The sequence below is a fragment of the Carassius gibelio genome, chromosome A16, assembly GCF_023724105.1.
Source record: "Carassius gibelio isolate Cgi1373 ecotype wild population from Czech Republic chromosome A16, carGib1.2-hapl.c, whole genome shotgun sequence".
NCBI lineage: Eukaryota > Metazoa > Chordata > Actinopteri > Cypriniformes > Cyprinidae > Carassius > Carassius gibelio.
Genome location: NC_068386.1, coordinates 2,887,565 through 2,907,622, shown reverse-complemented (window position 1 = coordinate 2,907,622; position 20,058 = coordinate 2,887,565). Strand labels below are relative to the sequence as shown.

Sequence of the window (20,058 nt, the reverse complement as noted above, 5' to 3'; positions counted from 1 at the left end):
TTCTCTTCACAAGGCCAGGAGCACTTGAACCGAAATCTCTCTGGCACTGATAAACAAAAATGCTGATTTTAATCTGCTGCAGTTCCTCGATGTTGCACAACTTGTTGAACTGGTACAAAAAGCACCTTGAAGATTGACCACAGATGCTTTTTTAGACACAAGAACTGAAAATATACTCATACATAGGCTACAGGTAGGAGATCAGCCAAATTCCTTTAAATATTTGATGTGGAAAATGTTACATAACACAGGGTTTGTCCTGAGGCATGTGTTGATTATATCCCTTTAAGAAGAGATTAGGTGGTCTCATGGATATAAGAGTTAGCACTACTATAACAAGAAAGCACTGTGTGTGTTTGTGTGTATATAATATATATATGTATGTCATCATAAGCTATTCTATTCATAACTCATTAGAGGAGCCTTCAAAAAAATTACATCTTCCTCCTACATTCAGAGCAGTGCTTTTGTAGAAGAAACACTTACAAAAACCACTTCCTATCACATTTCTTGTTCGTGGACATTCAGTCGGCACATTGCTTCCATTGGCTCGGTTTTTGTTTTCTCGTAACCTCCCACAATTAGGTCACTGGTTATGTTCAGAATAGCATGCTAATGCTCTTGCTGTTTGTGCTGTGTGTTATAGGCACATGCATACACTGTATATTAGGTGTAGCATGTGGTATGCATACTGTATGACATAAAGATGCTCTGATCGTTTGGCCAGGGATCGGAATCAGTTGATTTTTACTTATGATCGGCCCAGATCTCACTTCTTTCCGATTTCGAGCTTATCCGTTTTATTACCAGTGGTACAGGAAATAACGTCAGTCGCACATTCTGTCTCTCTCTCTCTTCTCTCTGATGACCCCTTTTCTCTCACACATCTCATTCTGTCCAGTTAAATCGTACTCATACTGCGCTTTATTTTAGTAATTCCCAGGTTTCGCGCTTACACCAAAAGCGCACGTACCGCCAATGATCTATATTAGTGGAGCACACAAGCCGCGCTCGGTCTAAAACAGCTTATGAGTAACAAATACCAAAATGAGCAACTAACTGCACTAAAGCGTTCAATAAACACTGTTTTGGAATGTTGAATAGTTGAGAAAGAGAACACGTTTTAGAACTTTAATGGTAAGCATTAATTTCTATTTAATTTTTACAATGAAGACTACTGAAAATAAATTTGACAAGAGAGATGAACTAAGAGACATGAACCAATAGAAAACATTACCGTCTCCAGCCATGAGAGGGGGCTGTATGAGATGTTCCTGTAGTCTACAACAGAGCAGCACAGAGCGCCATCTCACGGCTGTAGATGGTAATGTTTCCTCTTGGTTCTTGGTTCTAAATAAATGCGACTTATTGTCCAGTGCGACTTATATATGTTTTTTTCCTGACTGATGTGACTTATACTTAGTTGCGACTTATAGTCCGAAAAATATGGTATATACTTTGTAGTATTTCTTATCTGGATTAAAAAGTAGTTTTATAGCTTTCTTTATTCTATTGCATTTATTTGTCCTGTTGTTTGCAATTTTTTTATTTGTTCTTATTTTATAACTGTCTTTTTACGTGTTTTTGAGGGGAAAATAAAATTTTCCGTTAAAGAAAAAGTACATTTGTGTTTGTAATTGCTGTCAATTATAGTTTATAAAAAAAAAAAAAAAAAAACGGAATCTGCAAAAATCGGTATCGGCAGATGACACTAAAAAAAATCTGAAATCGAAATCCTGCCCAAAAAAAAAAAAAAAAAGTGCAATCGGTGCATCCTCTAGTATCACATGATGCAATGATCTCAACATTTCAAATACACTTTAAGTGATATTGTTATTATTGATGTTAAGCCCTTGATTTTTATTATTATTATTAATTGATTGGACTGTGAGAGTTTAAATTTGCTAAATATATTTTTGAGATTTATATCTAGTGAGGGTTTGTGGAATTAAGCAAGCAACCTGATGAGTTCATGTAACAAAAAAATGTAAATTGCATTTTAGCAAATTATATGCACCTTATATGTTAGTATTAAATTCCAAACATTACAGTAGCTAGCCGCTATTGTACTTTGTCATAGAATTATATAAGCATCCAGGTTAGTTGTTGTTCTTTAAATTGCTATACAATTTGGCCAGAATTCTGTGGTTATATATCAATATGACTATAAAATAATAATAATAGGAAACCTAGTGAAAATTATAGAAATTACAGCAATTTTAAGGAAAAACAAAACATTATTAAAATTAAAATTATGATTAAAGTAAAATGATTAATAATAATTATTATTATTTCTACTATTAATACTAAATAAAAATAGAAAAATTAAATGTAATAACATTTTTATTTTTATATAAATGTCAAAAAAATATTTTTGATGGATCACCACATGTAAGAAAAATAGTATAGTAATTTAATTTAAAAATTGCTATATTTATATTTGTGGCTGTATGAATTTCAAACATCAAACCTTTGAAAACCTTTTGACAGAAGACCACAGGGTTTTTGTTTAGTTGATAAGCGCTGCTAATTTCAAGTATAGGAAGATGCAAACACTTCAGATAATGAGCTGCTCGTGTGTAAAAGAACACAGTGCCACGATTCACTCTGAAGCACACAGGGTATATAGATATTAATTAAATCGAAGCCATATCGCAATTTCGCTTTCATTTTGATTAACTGTGCAGCCCTACATTTGGTGGTAGATATTATCATAAACATAACAATGTGTTAGGTGCTGCAAAACATTTCTGTGCAGGCTCACTCTTTGATCTACATGTCCTCCACAGAATGCCATCGTGCCGTTTAAAGAGCTCTGCGGTCTGTCTGCGGTGGCCAACCTGAAGCAGTGTATACTAGCTCTGTCCCCACGCCTCATCGGGCCGGACAGCAGCCCGCTTCTGCTGTTTAACCTCAGAGATCAGTACCCCACCATGGAGGCCCAGGGCCTGCTGCCTGAAGTCCTGAAGAAAGTGGTCACCGCTTATGAGATGGTGAGTACATTTCTATGAAAATGTCCTCCAAAACTATGAAAAACTCCCCAAAAAAATGAAAATGCAGTCTGAATTCACTCACTCTCCTCTTTCTAGATGCTTTTTTTCAAAGGAACACAAATTTGGATTATTTAATAGCTTGCAACTGCAGTGAAAATGACACCGTATTCAAAGTGTTCAGATGCCACAGAATAGATTTGTGTAACTAAAATGTTTTTCCTTAATATTCTTGTCTTGTTTTCCAGAACAAGCTATCTAAACATTGTTTACATTTAGATAAATTTACTTGAAAAGTAAAATGACTTTCAGAAAACAAGATTTAATATCTATCAAAATTAAGTGAGTTTTTGCTCAAAACAAGAACAGATATCTTGTTTAAGAATTTTATTATTATTTTTTTTAAAATTAAGATAATTTTTTCTAAACCCATTGGCAGATATTTTGTTGTTGTTGTTGTGAACAAGATTCAAGTAAAAAAAAAAAAGGATTTCAAGGATTCAAAATATTTATATTTTTCTGTTTAAAAATACTATTTTATCTATTAAGATTAATTATTACGATTATTTGTTTAACTCCATTGGAAGATATTTGTGTTTAGATATTTGTACTGGAAAACAAGAAGAAATAGCAATTCTGTAGGCACACATTTAGTTTGCATGATTTCATGTAGCCTTAAGTGAAATAAATAATTTTTGGATGCATGTTGACTCAGATTTGATGAGTTGCAATGATGCAACCATGAATAAATCAGGTCTGAATCCATGGGTCATGATAATGAGTCGCAACAGTTTTAGTTTTTGCTCGTGTTAGAATAATTCACCATCATAAATTGTAAATTCAAACTTCTAGAATAGAAGAGAATAGCTGAGCAGGAGCAGAATCAAAGTCTCCAATCTCTCAATTCAGGAAGAGCACTACTGATCTATATGAGACCAAATCCCTCATATCAGCATGTCAATACTACTTTTTATTTTTTTGGCTGTTGCTGTTTCCGAAATCTAAGTGTTTATTGTCCGGGGACTTGTATGTATGTATGTATGAATGAGCTGAATGATTTGCACATCCGTGAGGACGGTGTTTGTGCACCAGTTGAATAAGGGGTTGCTGGTCCCCTGCTCTATAAATACCCTTTATAGTGGTTCGTCTGCCACCAAGGCTGCAATTTCTTCAGCCATTAGTAATGTAATGACAGTGGGCATGATGATGATGATGATGATGATGATGAAACAGCTGCTGCATCTGTGTGTGCATCTCTGTCACAGCTGCAACCAAAAAGCTGTTGTGTGGGCTAGTGATTAAAGATCCAGTCACAGAAAACCAGAAAATATCAAGGGATTTTAGAATGGAATTTTCTATACTGCATATACTGCATTTTTCTAGTTCAGTCTCTGAAATACAATTCTATTCTGAAGTAAGATTTTTGTTTGTGAAAGAAGTTTGTTATGGTCACCAAGGCTGCATTTATTTCATGCAAAAATGCAATAAATAAAAAAAATAAAAATAAATAATAATAATAATTATATATATTTTTACTATTTACTGTGCCCTTGCTGTATACATTTTTTTAATTTAATTTTTATTAATTTTTATTTTTTTAAGAAAATGTATTAAATATACCAGATCGTCTGAGTCGGCTCGTGTCAATAAATGTGTCAGAATGATTTCCTAGTGTACTAATCCAAATTGATTTTTGGATGACTTGGATGTAGAGCTAGTTTGATAGATTGATTAAAATGCATTAATTTGACAGACTGATTAAAATGCATTCATGAACACTCAGCCTTAAGTTACCCCAAATAGGATGTGTGTACTGTAAGTCGCTTTAGTGTCATCTAACTAGTTGCTTATAGAGTAAGCATGCATATTTCTAGCATTTTGGCTTTTTTCATTAGTACTTAAACACATGCCTTATTTTGCATGACCATATTTTATATCTCTTAATCCTAACTCATTCCTAAATGTAACCGCTAGCTTGCTAACTATTAACAAGGACCAGAGTAGGAGTTTAGCAAGGCAGATGTCATGGTTCTTTAAATGAAGTGTGACTGATCTGTAGATTTTCTGTAGAGAGTGTGAGTGGTGGTGGCGGCCCGTGTAAGCCCAAATCTAGGTTCTTTCAGCGATTGTTTTGGTTGCAGATGAAGGCAGACTCTTCATGTGTCTCAGAGTAGAATGGTGTGAAGAAATAGTTTTGACACTTGCGTACTGTTAGCTTTCCTGCTTGCATACAGTATGTCAGGTCTGAGCGACTGTCAGCACGTGGCGAGGCCATCAGAAAGTGTGCTCTCCGACCCACTTCCTGGAAAGTTTCCACAGCCTCATGACTGATCGCAGTGAGAGGTTTCTGAGCACGAGCCATTGGAAAAAGATGCTGGCATGAAACTAAAGCAGCTGTTCTCCTCTTTGTTGGCATGGAAAGATAATCTGGCCATGACAAGTGACCCTGCAATGCTTTTGGCTGCTATAGGGATGTACAATTCAATTAGACTGACCTGCGGTACATAAAGACCTGTGCCGCTGGCAGTACATTCAATTAAAGTTTCAGCTTATCCTTTGTTTCTTCATCACAAGAGCCAGTAATTGCTCAAGACGACGAGGTCAGCGGATTCATTTTCATAGAAATGGTACCACAAACGGGTTGCGAAAATCATCCTTTTGTAACTTTTTTTCAGACACACATTTCTGTACTTCCAAACAAGGTTGTTTACAAACAAAAAATAACAAAAAATACCTGTACTCCAGAATTACATGACATTTAATTCAAAATGGACAGTAAAGGCATTTACTGTAAAATGTAGCAAAATATTATTTTCTCAAATAAACAGTTTTTCTATGAATCAAATAAAAATGTATCAGTTTCCAAAAAAAGAGAGAGAGAGCATAAGAAACTTCTTTAAAAAAAAAAAATACAAAAAAAATCTACAAGACAGCCATTGTTACCAAATAGATTGAACACGTTAACTGCAGGAAGTTTCAACAGTTAAAGCATGACTTCACATTTCCCACCCCGTTAGGTTTTTAAGTGTAAACTCTTCCCAGAGGTCTTTGTTTTTATGATACTGTACATGCATTTCAAGAGTCTAAAGGTCAGAACAAGCTTGTGCATAATCTGCATTAATAAATTAAAACAGATGCTTGAGACTGAGATGAACTATGCTGGTAAATCATTTACATAGAGACACATTAAATATACAGTAGCCAAAACATGCATTAGCATTATTAAAATTGTGATTATTTCTAATGGTCAGAGAGAGGGTACAAAATGAACATAAAAAACAAACAAGGTGTAAGAAACCTAGACTAGAAATAAATTAACTTCTAAAGTTGCCTTTAATAAACGCAGCTTTACTTTGTCTGTCTTGGCAGTAAGTTGAGTCTCATAAGAGAAGTTTTTGAGCTAGTCTCTGGTTTTCTGATGTGGTTGGTGTTCAGGCGCTGCAGGATCTGAGATGTCTGTCTGAATTAGATTTAGTGTGTGTCTGAATAGTCAGGCGTAATTAAATATAGGAATCTGCTCACTTCATTAGAAGGGTGTGGGTCCGTGTTGAACAAAAGAGCACATCTATTACATAATCTGACCCACTTTCTGTCCTGCTATGACTTTCCTCATTAGACGAGCTGTGCACAACCAATTCAGCAAACATGTACTTCCTGTTTTGCATTGTTTCTGCTAATCTTACGTTGTTCAAAATGTCAAAAATAGATTTTTTTTAAACATCATGCCAGTCATCGCCTTGTCCTGTGGATGGATGGATAGATAAATGACATTTTTAAATGGTTTTTCATAAGACAAACGTACAACTTTTATAAAGATTTGGAATTTTAAATATCTGTGAATTATAGCACTCCTAGCTACTGTATAATTTACAGGACCCATATTCAGGCTTAAATTGATAATATCATATCTCAACTCCTAAAATCTTTGTTGCCTTTTATGCAAACTTACCCCAGGATACTACTTCTTTCTTTCTTTCTTTCTTTCTTAAACTCAAATTATCTTCTTGCCTTTCATACGAAAGTACCACAGGATAATACTTAATTTTATTTTGTATCATTTTTATTTCATTCTTTGAGTGAGTGCAATGCATTTTGTAATATTTCAAGTCACCTCTGATATACTTTGTAATAATAGTTATTAAACAATTAAACAGCTACTGTATGACCCATATTCAGGCACAAATTCATAAACGTCTTCTTGTCATTTACACAAAAGTAGTACAGAATACTTAATTTTAAGCTATTATATTATTTCTGTCTATAATTTGTTTTTATAATGTCTTTTATTATTATTAAATGTTATTATGTATGTATGTTTGTTAATGTATTTGTTTTATATGACCTCTGTTATAATTTTTAATAATATCTGTAATTATACACCTACTATATGACCCATATTCAGGAATAATTTATATAACACGAAAAGTCTTCTGATCATTTACACACAGAGAGAAAACAATGCTACTTATTTATTTATTTCACCACTACTTAGTTATATATTTTATTTTATTACTATTTATTTTATTTTTTTAAACTTGACTGGAATGTTTTTTTTTTATGTTTCTTATGACCTCAGTCACAAATTCATGAGCATTCTTGCCATTTGTAAAAAAGTAGGGTGGAATTGTATTTTTTTTATTTTTTCTTACTATTATTATTTTATCACTACCAATTTTTTGTTTTACTTTTTTTTTTTTTTTCTGTGTGACTGGAACGTAGTGCCTGCAGGGTTCAGGCCACTGTGGCACACTACAACCGAGCTGTCATCCGAGTGTTACAGTAACCGCACAGATGCTCATCACGTGTCCCTTTCTCCCGTGTTCACAGATGATCCAGACCAGCCGAACGCTGCTGGAGAGCTCAGACGGCGTGTACGAGCGAATGCTGCAAGTCCAGAAATCAGGTAAGAATGAAAAACCATGCAAGAGAACAAAAGCAGACAAGACGAGCGAGAGAAAAAGAAAGACGGAGTGTTCCACAAGGGATGGACGTTTCTTGGAACACAGTCGATCGACGCGGCCTTTCGATCGCAGCTCCCTCTGTAATAGAATGCATTCATACTAAAAAAGCTCAAAGAGAAAGATTTAATTATGCCACGCTGTGTTATATAAGACTCATTGTGCGTTTCTCTTCACCTGTGTGATGTCCTGCTTTTCAAACACAGTTCAAGTAGGGTTTTTTGACTCTCAATAGTGTCATTCGCTCTGTTCTCTTATTAACAGGACACTAAGATCTATGGCCTATCATAGCCGTGAAATCAAAGTGACGCAAACAGCTGCACGATGCAATCGGCCAAGATCGGCCTCAGTTGCATTCACTCCGAAATGAAAGAAAAAGCCAGAATGCAAGAGAAATCAAGCATTTTGAAGATGCATCTGTGCATTGCATAGATTTTTTTCTGAAGTGCACCATGTAGCTTCACTTCTGATCTCCCAAATCAAATCAGACGGAGGAATCCAAATTGAATCTAGAAAACAGACAAAATTAAATCTATTAGTGAGGCAAAGCATGAAGTGAAAAAAAAGAGATCCTTCCATCATTCCTGCTGTGATTCACATTTCATCATTATCCGGTTGCCTTCTATCTGTGTCCTATTGCATTCATAAAAGCTTGTGGTGCGGAGTGGAAACATTGATAATCATTTAGTTGCTGGGGGACAGTGATTGGCAGGTGATCGATGCGGGAGGCTGGCAGTGTGTTTCATTGATCGCAGCTGATGGAGTCTGTGCACAGGAAGCTCTTCCAGTTCATTAGATGTTCTCTCTCTGAATAATTATCAAAGCTCCGCCCAAACACACACACACTACCATTCTGGTTTGTCGAGCCAACACTAAATCAATAAGCTTGCCGATTGCTTTAATACCCCATGTGTCATTTTCTATCCTGTTCGGCTTTAAAAATGGACAAATAAACCTTGTTGCACAGAGGTTGTTAATGCTTGTTAAAATTACTGTCGCTCATACTTAGTATTAAGTACCCCAAAATGAAAATGTGCTGTTAATTTAACAACTCTCAAGCCATTAAAAATGTAGGTGAATTTTATTTTAATTTTTTTTTACACCGGCAACCATTTACACCACTCTTGCTTCCTTCTGAAAATCTGAAGATGTAGTTCATCATCAAACTATCACTCAACTGCTTCCATCTTTGATTTCTCCTGCTTAACACTGTCATTTCTCACCACTTTTAATGCAGTTTAATATACTGCGTCAGAAGTGAAACGAAACCACAAGGCTTTTATTGATTTCCAGAGTCTGCGGCCACAAGAAATATCAATCCTCTTTTGTTCCAGCACGAACGCTGGAGTAAACACTGTAAATCAATCTCTGTGGTTTCGTGCCTCTCTTAAGAAGCCCATCTCCGCCTGGTGCACTTCAGAGTCCCGCATGAACACAGAAGTTAATGTGGATGAACGGCCCACCGGCAGCAGCTTTACTTCTCTTGAGGTGTGGCAGAGATGGACAGATGGAGCTGTACGAGGAGCTGTGAATTAGGAAAAGTGGGTCAATACTTGCCCATTCCCCCGTGGAATCCAGTGGAACGCTCCTGCATTGACAGCCCTGAATAATCAAAACTGGCCACTGTAAAGTGCTATTGCAGGTACAGCAGGTATCGATCTACAGGCAGAGTAAATAACATGCTGCCTTTTGAGGAAAGTATTACCGGGCAGTGCTCCAAGCGTCTAAGTTACAATATACTTTTGCTGTAAATATTTGAAAATTTGTGCAGTAACAATCACCCTGATGACAGCGGGAAATGGTTGCATGCAAGGCACTGCACTTATGTGCTTTTGATTTAATATACTAGTAAAGCAAATGCATGGCTTGCATGCAGACCAAGACAACAGATGGACATATACAAGTAAATTTTCAAGAGCCATCCATATTTTATCAATTGCATTGCATAATTTTTTTTTCAGCACCTCAAAAAAAATAATAGATGCATTTTTAATTTGGTGATTTTTTTTTTTTTTTAAATAAGCTAGATGGAGAGCAACAGAATGCAGGTTCTTGAGAGGGTCTCAGCTTGACACAATGTAATAAAAACATCACACTAAGTGATGAACTGAAGATACCGGGTCAAAGCAGCTGACAAAAACAGAGGTGCACGCTTATTATGATAATTACAATAATCAGCAGAGAGAGCACTTTAAGAGAGTGTTCTTTAATTGAGTTGGCCAGTGAGTCTTCACATACTGGAATGACAAAACATGATGCTTTATCTTTTGAATTTGCTGTTTTTGTAAAAAAATAAATAAATAATTGAATATGCAAGTTGCTGATGCTACAGTGTATTTTCCATCATGGAAATGAGCTATTTACTGTTAATGTGCAAGACTTCTGATTCATTATCTGTTATAGATAAATAATCTTCATTCTTAGTATTGTATCAGTTACTCACCAGCAGATCCTCTGCAGTGAATGGGTGCCGTCAGAATGAGAGTCTAAACATCACATTAATCCACAGCACTCCAGTCCATCAGACAACATCTTGTGAAGCTGCGTGTTCATAAAACAACTAATCCATGAAGGAGTTTTTAACTTCAAACCACTGCTTCCGGCTAAAATACGAGTCAATAATATGACTGTCTCCAGATCAAGGACTATTGACAGGCAAAAACAGTCCAGAAAAGGTTCTTAAGAAATACGTGGGTGGATTTTGATGTGAGAGACAACAGGAGATGGACTTTTTCAGTAGAGGAAGCGTTATTATGAATTATGGACTTGTATTTTAGTCAGACACGGCGGGTCAAAGTTGAAATGCCTTAATGATTTCTAATAAACACAGTTTTTCACAAGATATTAATTGATGGACTGGAGTGTACTGTGATGTTTTCATCAGCTGTTTGGACTCTCATTCTGACGGCACCCATTCACTCCAGAGCATCCATTGCTGAGCAAGTGATGGAATGCTACTATTTCTCCAAATCTGTTTCGACGAATAAACAAACTCGTTCTGGATTGCCTGACGGTGTGTACATTTTCAGCAAGGGTGATCTATTCCTTTAATCTTGTGTGTGAAGGTCTATTGGTGCATCTAAAAGTCAATGTGAAAGTTTGCATGAGAATGTTTCGATGCACTGATCATGCTGCTATTATTACGGTTGACAGGCGGTGCATGAGGCATAGCTGCGCGGTGTGCCAGACTACAGGTATTTCTGTCAAATTAAATCATTTAAAGCACATAAAAGACTATGCATAGATGAGCAGGTGTCTTAGAAGCATGCTGTGGCGTTCTTTCTAGCTGTCTGTGCAGTGTCACAGAGCCACAGAGCTTGCATCCTCAGAGATGCCCGGGTTTTCCCACTCTTCCTACAGTATGTTGCTAGGCAACCCCTGCCAGGAAGAGCCGTCGGAGGGCCATTGGTCCCCCCGCCTTCAGCACGATCACGCATCATTAACCCGACAGCACCTCTCCTTGCTTACCGCCCGTCGAATCCACCACTGAGGTTACCAGAGTGTGAAAGAATGAATACAGATCATCTTGAAATATCCTCACATGGCTCGCGGTAATGGCTTCCCCCTCTTGAGCATCATTGCTCTATTTGTACGAAGTCAAACACCGTCTCCTCAGGCTCGTGTGCCGCCTCATTGGCCAGCGATCTGCATCTAGAGACAGTCGTCTAAGCCGTGGTCTTCTTTTAGAGAGGGCTCACAGCTGCGGGAGCGTTTGCACACCTAGATGTCATCGCTGAGAAAGCGAGACGGAGCGCAACAGATGTGCGTTTATAGGTGGATTACCTCTCACACGCTGTTGCTAAAGTACACAGAAAGACAGAAACAGAGCAGGGTGTGATGGATGTTCCTATTGTTAGTCAATCTGGGGTTTGGGAGTAACAGTAACTATACAAATTCCTCCTCGTTTCTTAACTGGGCTTTGCCAAGTTGCTGAACACCAAATATGCAAGTTGATGCATGCAAATACACTGCCATGTGCAGTATTCTGATGTTGTTGCTGTTTAGTTTAGTGTTGCTTCAGCACAAAAAGTCTAATACGTCTGTCAGTCCACAAAAGGGACCAGAAATGGCATAAAAAAGAAGCAGAAAAGTAGCCTAGTTGTCTGTGTAAAATTAAAAATTATTGTATTATTTTTAGAGTGTTATTTTATTACTCTTTAGAATGAATTTGTTTATATAATACTTTCCATAATAGATTATATTTTTTATTAATATAGTATTATTATTTAGTTTTATAGATTATGGTCTTACTTGCAGAATATCGTTTTTTATTAGTCATTTAAATTAGCTTTTATTTTTATGTTTTAAGTTTTCATTTTAATTAGTTTAATTTTAAATGAATTTGTTCTTTCAACATTTTTGTTCGTTTTTGTATAATACGTGTAACATACAAATTTTACATTTCAGTTTTTCCTCACTCAGTTATTTTATTATGCAGTATTATTTTTTATTTTTATATTTTCAGTTTTCATTTCAGTTTAATTTAGTGATGTTTATGTGCTTTTAACATGTTTTGTAAAACAATTTCAAACTATCTTACATTTCCTCCATTTTTACCATTTTTAAATTGTGTTCCTCACACAATGTTTTGTTAGTATTAATTATATATGATTACAGTTTTTATTAATATATTGAATTGGCATTTATTTATTTAATATTTTAATTTTAGTTTCATTTGTAGCAATTATATTTATTTATAAGTTTTATATTTATGTCTAGGTTTAATAAATTTTTATTTTAGTTTTAGCTTAGCATTAGATTTTTTATTTAACTAGTAATTTCAATTTTAATTTCCAGAACAGCAAGTTTTTCCCTTTAATACTTAGTTTTGGTAATTATTAATAAACCTGCAAAAAATAAAATAAAATGAAAAGCATATGACTTCAGAATATTGCCATATAAACTTTAATATTATTATTATTATTTTTTTTTTTTCAGAATTGTCTATTTTTATGTCCAAATTTGTTATTGTTAATTCAAACACAACAAACCCGACACACCTTGGCCAATCCTGTGCTTATTTCTTCCTCAAGTGCTCATTGTAGGTTTGTTTCTGAATTGTGATTGAAAGCAGCCAGTCAGTTTGAAACGTTGCATGTCCTATTTGTGTATGACGTGCATCATATCGGAGGCTTTTCTTTGAAAGATGCAACACACCAAACAAAACTATCACTAAAGAGAGATGTTTCCTCTCCTCGGTGGCCATTCTTCGGTTCAGTTCGGATGAAAGAAAGACGAAGACAGGAACAGAACGGTGTGGTTCTTGGCTTGTGTTCTTTGGCTTGATGCTAATTTATCTGTCTGTCTGCTGTGCTCACACTCACATCTTCTCATCTCTGCGATCTCTCTTTCTCTTTCAGTTTTAAATGTGTATTAAACACCTGTTTTCTGATTGCGTCACAAGCGTTTACTGTCCTTATTTGCACTGTACGGTTCAAGGAGAAACTTGTGACTCACAGTTTACAGCAACGAGGCGTCAGTCTGGACAATAAAAACACAATGAGATGAATCTGCTGTATGTGACACAACAGGCCCCGTCTTCACATCTCCCATGAGGCGTTAATCCTAGCCAACCGAATAAAGTGGCCTTGTGCTGGTGTGTGTTGAGATGACAGGAAGTGAACCCACATCCCATAGTTTCTTTGATAACTAAAGTTGTCAAAGCTTATGAATGCATGAAAGGATTGACTAGTTTCAGGGATTTTGTTGCCAGCTGGAGATCAGATGGCTTGAAACTCTCTCAAATTGGCCACGAGCCATCCTTATTGTTTAGCCCGATGGGGGAGTTGTGCATGTTGAGGTGGGACGTCCCACAAACAAAACTGTGGACTCTATTTGCAGTGATTGTAGGAGCTCTTTAAGACTAGTTTCATCATTCCTTGTCTCATGATTCAAGAATAATGTTTAAATTGTTGGTTCAAATTAATTGATACGAAACCCTGAACTCTGACGAAAATAAGCTTTAATTTATTTTAAATTTATATATATATATAAATGGAAACATACATATTTTTTTTGTTCATAGATTTTTGCTGATTTAGTTCTTAAATTAACATTTTATATCTTTGTCACAATTGCTTGGTTGAAGGAATATTTTTTTCAGATTTTATTTTTTATTGCAAACTGCAAATACATACATATTGAAATTTACACTATTGTTCAGAAGTTTATGGTCATGGTACATTTTTTTAAAGAAATCATTCTTTTAATAGTATTAAATTATAATAAATTATAATAATATTTTGAAGTAGTCAAGTGTGGCATCTATAATGTTACAAAGGATTTTTATTTCAAATAAATGCTGTTCCTTTGAACTTTTTATTCATCAAAGAATCAAAAATAAAAATAAAAAAGTAGCAGTTTATCAAAAAATGTAAGCAGCACAACTTTATTCAACATTGTAAATAATCAGAAGTGTTTCTTCAGCAGCAAATCGCCTAGGGATGCACGATATTGGATTTTGGCCGATATTCGATATGCCGATATTTTCTAAATAATTTTGGCCGATGCCGATACCGATATCGATATATATATACAAATTTATACTGATATATTTACAAATATATACTGATATATTTAAACTTTAATTTTACTGAAGAGAAATCCATGTATCTCTTCTGTACTGATTCTACCATAAATTTATTATTTTACAAATGTAGACAGACATTCACATCAGAAAAACAGGTCAATTATTTCACTTGGAGAATATCGGTTTGGCTCATCGGCAGAAATATTCATATCGGCCGATACCGATAATGGTCATTTTAAGCTTTTATCGGCCGATACCGATGTTGTGCCGATATTATCGTGCATCCCTAAAATCGGCATATTTTCATGATTTCTGAAGATCATGTGACACTGAAGACTGGAGATATTATGATGCTGAAAATTCAGCTGTGCATCATAGAAATAAATTACATTTTATACAATATATTCAAATAGAAAACATAACAATTTTAATACTGTTGCACAAAATTAAAAAAGGTAATCTACATTGAATATCCACAAAAACCTATTAAGATATTGACCAAATTTTTGTGGCTATAACTCCTGAATCTGTCATTTCAGCGATGGAGTTCCATGAGAAACTACACGACATGGCGGTGAAGGAGGGACTGAAGGGAAGAAAACTCCACAAATCTGTAGAGAGCTTCACCTGGAACATCACCATTCTGAAGGTGATCTAAAATTCTGCTCCCATTTCAGATGATGATATGCATATATTTGACCATAAGAAAATATATGAGATGCTGTGATGTATAACAGTTAGCAATCTTGAACTTATGATAAGTATTAATCATTTCTCGACCAATGTGGCAGTTTTGGGACACTGACTGTTTAATTCGGGGCTTGCACAGCCTCTTGTGGAATAAAAAGCAAATAGCCTGTAATAGAATTCAGAACAACATCGTTAACCAGATTTGCATTTCCTGAAGGAAATACCTCCGTGCTTACGCAAGGAAACCAAAGAGAAGTGTGAAAGGTTGACTGTGTTTAGGTGTTAGACATTTGGTTCAGCAAAAATGAAATCCTGCAGCATAACAACATATATGTTGATTATTATATAGATAGAATAAGAGAATCACATTTAGTATGCAAATACATGAAAGGAAGACGACCAATCACAATTACTGAAAATGCAAATATTCTTTCATCATATTAAATTCATCAAAGCAAATGTTCATCATTAGAACTGAATCTTAGATTTTGCTTATTGCCACAAGCATTCACAAAACTAAGAAGCAACAGTATTTCCAAGAAAATCATACTGGTCAGAATGACATGAGGGTGAATAAATGATTTCATAATTTATTTATTTATTTTTTTACTTGTGCTGTACTGAACACCCTTTACGTAATTTGGTGTTCCCAGTAAAAAATGACCGGCCATTAACATATCTTGGATTCAGTCTTTTTGTCGACTTGTTTTCTTTAGGAGAGGTTTTGTATTTCTTTTTTGAACTGATTGATGATAGGCGTCATTGAGTTGAGCTTAAAAACCCCAGTCTTTGAGGGAGAAAGCATTATTTGTGGAAAATGTTGGCAAAGTTCACTCAAAAACCAAACATGGCTGTTTTTTGTTTTATGGTTGTGCATGAGTCCCTTGTTTGTTCTGAACAGTTAAACTGAGCTCTGTTCTTCAGAAAAAACCTCCAGTTCCTGCAGATTCTTCCGTTTTCAGGCATCTTTTGCATATTTGGACCCTTTCCAGCAGTCACTGTATGATTTTGAGATCAATCTTTTCACACTGAGGACAATTGACGGACTCAAACACAACTATTGAAAAAGGTTCAAACATTCACTGATGCTCCAGAAGGAAACAAGATGCATTCAGAGCCGGGGAGTGAAAACTTTTGAACACGATGTCGTCCAAATTGTTCTTATTTTGTTGAAATCATGTTTTTCTATTTAATACTGTCCTTTGGAAGCAACAGAAGATACCTGCATGTTTTTTCCGGAAGACAAATTAAGTACAATTTACCTTGATCTTCAAATTCCAAAAGTTTTCACCTCCCCGGCTGAATGCATCGTGTTTCCTTCTGGAGCATCAGTGAACGTTTGGACCTTTTTGAATAGTTGTGTTTGAGTTTGATCTTTGATGTAAAATATCTTACAGGACTAAATAAGAAAATAACATGCATTTTGTATGATCTCTCTTATTTTGTTAAAAATATTCACATTTTCACAGATTCTGCAAAGGATTCCCAAACTATCGCATGCAACTGTATAAAACTATAGAAGACCATTGAACTTTTTTTTTAAACAGCCAATCCTTATGACTAATCTGCAATAGATTCCAGATAAAAATACAGCTGATTATATGTAGGTTATAACAGGGAAAATCGTTTTCTGTGCACGAATATGAGAATATTGTCTTCAAGAGTCCTTGGATCCAGTTATTAGTGAGTGAGACCCCTTGTCTCTGCTTGTGTGTTTTTAGGGCCAGGCTGATCTGCTGAAACACGCTCGGGCAGAAGTGCTGGAAAATCTGAGACAGATCCACTACGCCGCCCTCACCTGTAACCTGGCCAAGGGAGAAGCGGGACCCTCGTCGGGGTCCGAGTCCAGGGGCCGCCGCAGCCTGGAGGCCATCCCGGAAAAGGCGATAAGGGAGGACAACATCACGGACGAGGAGAACTGAGGGTGCCAAAGCATCCCGCCAAATCCCATAAATCCTCTCCCAGGGTCGGCATGTACCGAGAGCCGCGGGTGGACAAAAACATTTCAAAAGATCTCCGCACGACTCCGAGCGAAGCCAAGGCCTCCTCTACTTTGCGTTCCTGTCTCCGTCCCCCATCCGTGTCTCTCCTCAGTGCTCCCGGTATCCGAGGTCAGGGGGGTGTCCATGAGGCTGACCTTCACTCCAGGTCTCTCTACAAGCACAAACTTTGAGTATTAGGAGGAAATAGAACTGAAGCCATGAATGTAACGAGACGTTGTGTGTGTGAATGTGTTCGAGGAAAGAAGAAAGCTGTTTACAATAAAGAACTACTTTGCATTCTGTCTGCCAAAATAGTATGTGTGTGTGTATATACAGTATAAATGTATATGGAGATCTGTTACCTTTTTTGCTATGTGAACTTTTAATGGATCGGATTATTTTGTTATGAGAAATGGATGTTTTAAAGAGCTCTTATTTTATTTGCTTGAGGTGTGGATCTGATGAGACGGCCCCGGCCCTTTATGGGCTTTTTAAAAATGATTTGTATAAATACAGGAGGATTTGGTTTGAGAGAGCATCTAGTGTGAGACATTACCAGCAGCTACTGTACATGTGAATAGGTAAGAGTCTCTGGACTAGTCTTTGGCAATGTGCACATTGCAAAGTTTCATTTAATTTACATTTAATCATTTAGCAGATGGTTTTATCTAAAGCAACTTACGAATGCAATTCCTTTAATTGCCATTCTGTGTACATTTAAAATTTTGAACATTTTGCATAATGTTTCTAAAAAAGAAAGATGAAAGCCAACAGTTTAACTCCAAGGTCCTAGATTGTTAAATAAAAATGCTCTAAATTTTTCAAGGTTGCATTGATTTACATCTAGCAATTAAAATTTATTAAAATTTAAATCATTTGAAGGCCTCCCTGAATTTGACGTATTGAGAAAAAAATATATTTTACAATTTTTAAGTAGAAGTATGGCATGCCTAATATATATAAATATATAATATATAATAAAAATGCCATAAATGTTTTAAGATTGCTTTCATTTACATGACTTTCCCATGTCAAGAAATGTAAAATTAATGAAAATTTAAATATGAAGTAACCTTGGACATTTTGCCAAAGCTGAGAACCATTGGTTTAACCAACTCAATGTTTTATTTTATATATATATATATATATATATATATATATGATTTCAGGCTTTCTATCTTTAAATTTCACATTGAATTCAATGCATTTCTCATGTATTTGTAATAATGTCGAAGTCATTTATGAGTGAAAAAGTGAATGAGTGATTTCCCTGCAGTGTGCACAGGGGCTTTAAAGAGCGGACTGAATACTGTACGTCAAGTGTTGTGATTAAAGCTTCTCGAGCATTCCTGGAAACTAAGTTGTCCATTTGTAAATGGCTATGATTCTGCCTTGTTGCTAAAGCTCTGTCTTGCATTGCCTTTTTCCACCCACCTTCTTGTTGTTCTAGTTTGTGTTTGTTTGCGGCTCGTTTCGTTGGTCTTCTCATTGTGCCCTCTACTGTCGGACCCTGTGAACCTCCTCCATTGGATTTTACACATGCTCAGAGATTAAACTGGACCGAAAATGAAACCAGTTTGTTTAAACATTTCAGTGCTGTTATTGTGTATTTATAATCCTAGTTTACCATTTATACCCATACAGAGACGATGATAGTTTCTAAGAGAATATTGTTTAACTCTGTTAAGACCCAATGCTCTGAAATAAACCGTTAATTACATTAACTGTTTCTAGTTTGTCGTGGTACACAAAATCGTGTGTGTGTGTGTGTGTGTATGTAAATAGTTTGGGTTCAGTTTCAAATGCTTTTGAAAGAAGTCTCTTCAGCTTACTCAGATTTATATGTGAATATCTGTTAAAATCAAAAAATAAAGATGAGAAAAAGAATAGCAAAATATAGACAAAATATTTTTTTTGCCGAATAAAAATCAAATAAGGGAATCGTTATATTAGATAAAAAAAAATGGTTGAATCAGAATTGTGTGATAACTCATATTTGCGAGAAAAAGTGAGATACAAGATAAAAAGTTGCTTTTACTTATTTTTTTAACCTTTAGTGGGAACAAGCTTCCATAATTGAATGCATTATTGCTGAATAAAAACATTTGGACACATTTTAGTTCCTTATTAACATGCATATTACTAGAATATTAACCATTTATTCGTACTAATTAAGCACATATTAATGCCTTATTCTACATCCCTAATCCTACCCAATACCTACATTACTCTGTATTAATAAACAGCAAAATAGGAATTTATTGAAGGAAAAGTCATAGTTAATTGTGAATAAGTGTTCCCTATTCTGTTACCAAACATAAAAAAAAAATAATAAAAACTGACACCAGTCTTTTGAAGGGTATACTGTATATAGCCGAGGATTTGCAGAAATGTTTTATAAGATACCAGTTACATTGGATTTACAGTCATTCTATTAAACTAAATCTAGTTATCTAGACTTCATCAGATACATTTTTGTCCTTTCAGCATAAGAATGCATTCAGGTAAGACCAACAAAGAGTCAGTGAAAGCAGCGTCTGTCGTGTACATGAGAGGTCATTAAATCACGGCCCTCTGGCACTCGCTGGACTCTAAAGTACACAGTAATGACACCTGAAAGAGACGGTATACGCTCTTTATCTCTGTTTACCTTCCAGCCATTAGATGAATCACACTTGGCTCTAGCTCATGAGCTTGCGTAACAGCAATCGTAATAATGATTGCGACGAGAGTCTCTGGTGTTATTACCCAATAGATCTCTCTCAGACGGCTGTGTTTGAACACGGCCCATCCTGAGAGATCTATAGCAACCCCAGAGAGCCAGCACAGATATTTCATTCAATGACATGATGCTTGAGGACTGAAGGCATTACTATTGATTACATTACAATTTGTGGAAAGCGGTGGAA

General features: G+C 35.6%; 1 protein-coding gene across 1 annotated transcript in view; it reads left to right on the top strand.

Moving 5' to 3' along the window:
- LOC128030356 (inactive phospholipase C-like protein 2) overlaps positions 1-18,873 on the top strand; it is a 39,569-nt gene extending 20,696 nt beyond the window's left edge. Inside the window, exons 3-6 of the mRNA XM_052617910.1 lie at positions 2,790-2,993; positions 7,818-7,893; positions 15,017-15,126; positions 16,889-18,873. Coding sequence (XP_052473870.1) covers positions 2,790-2,993; positions 7,818-7,893; positions 15,017-15,126; positions 16,889-17,089 — 591 coding nt within the window. The 3' untranslated portion in view covers positions 17,090-18,873. The remainder of the gene's footprint in view (positions 1-2,789; positions 2,994-7,817; positions 7,894-15,016; positions 15,127-16,888) is intronic.
- Positions 18,874-20,058: the final 1,185 nt, after the last annotated feature.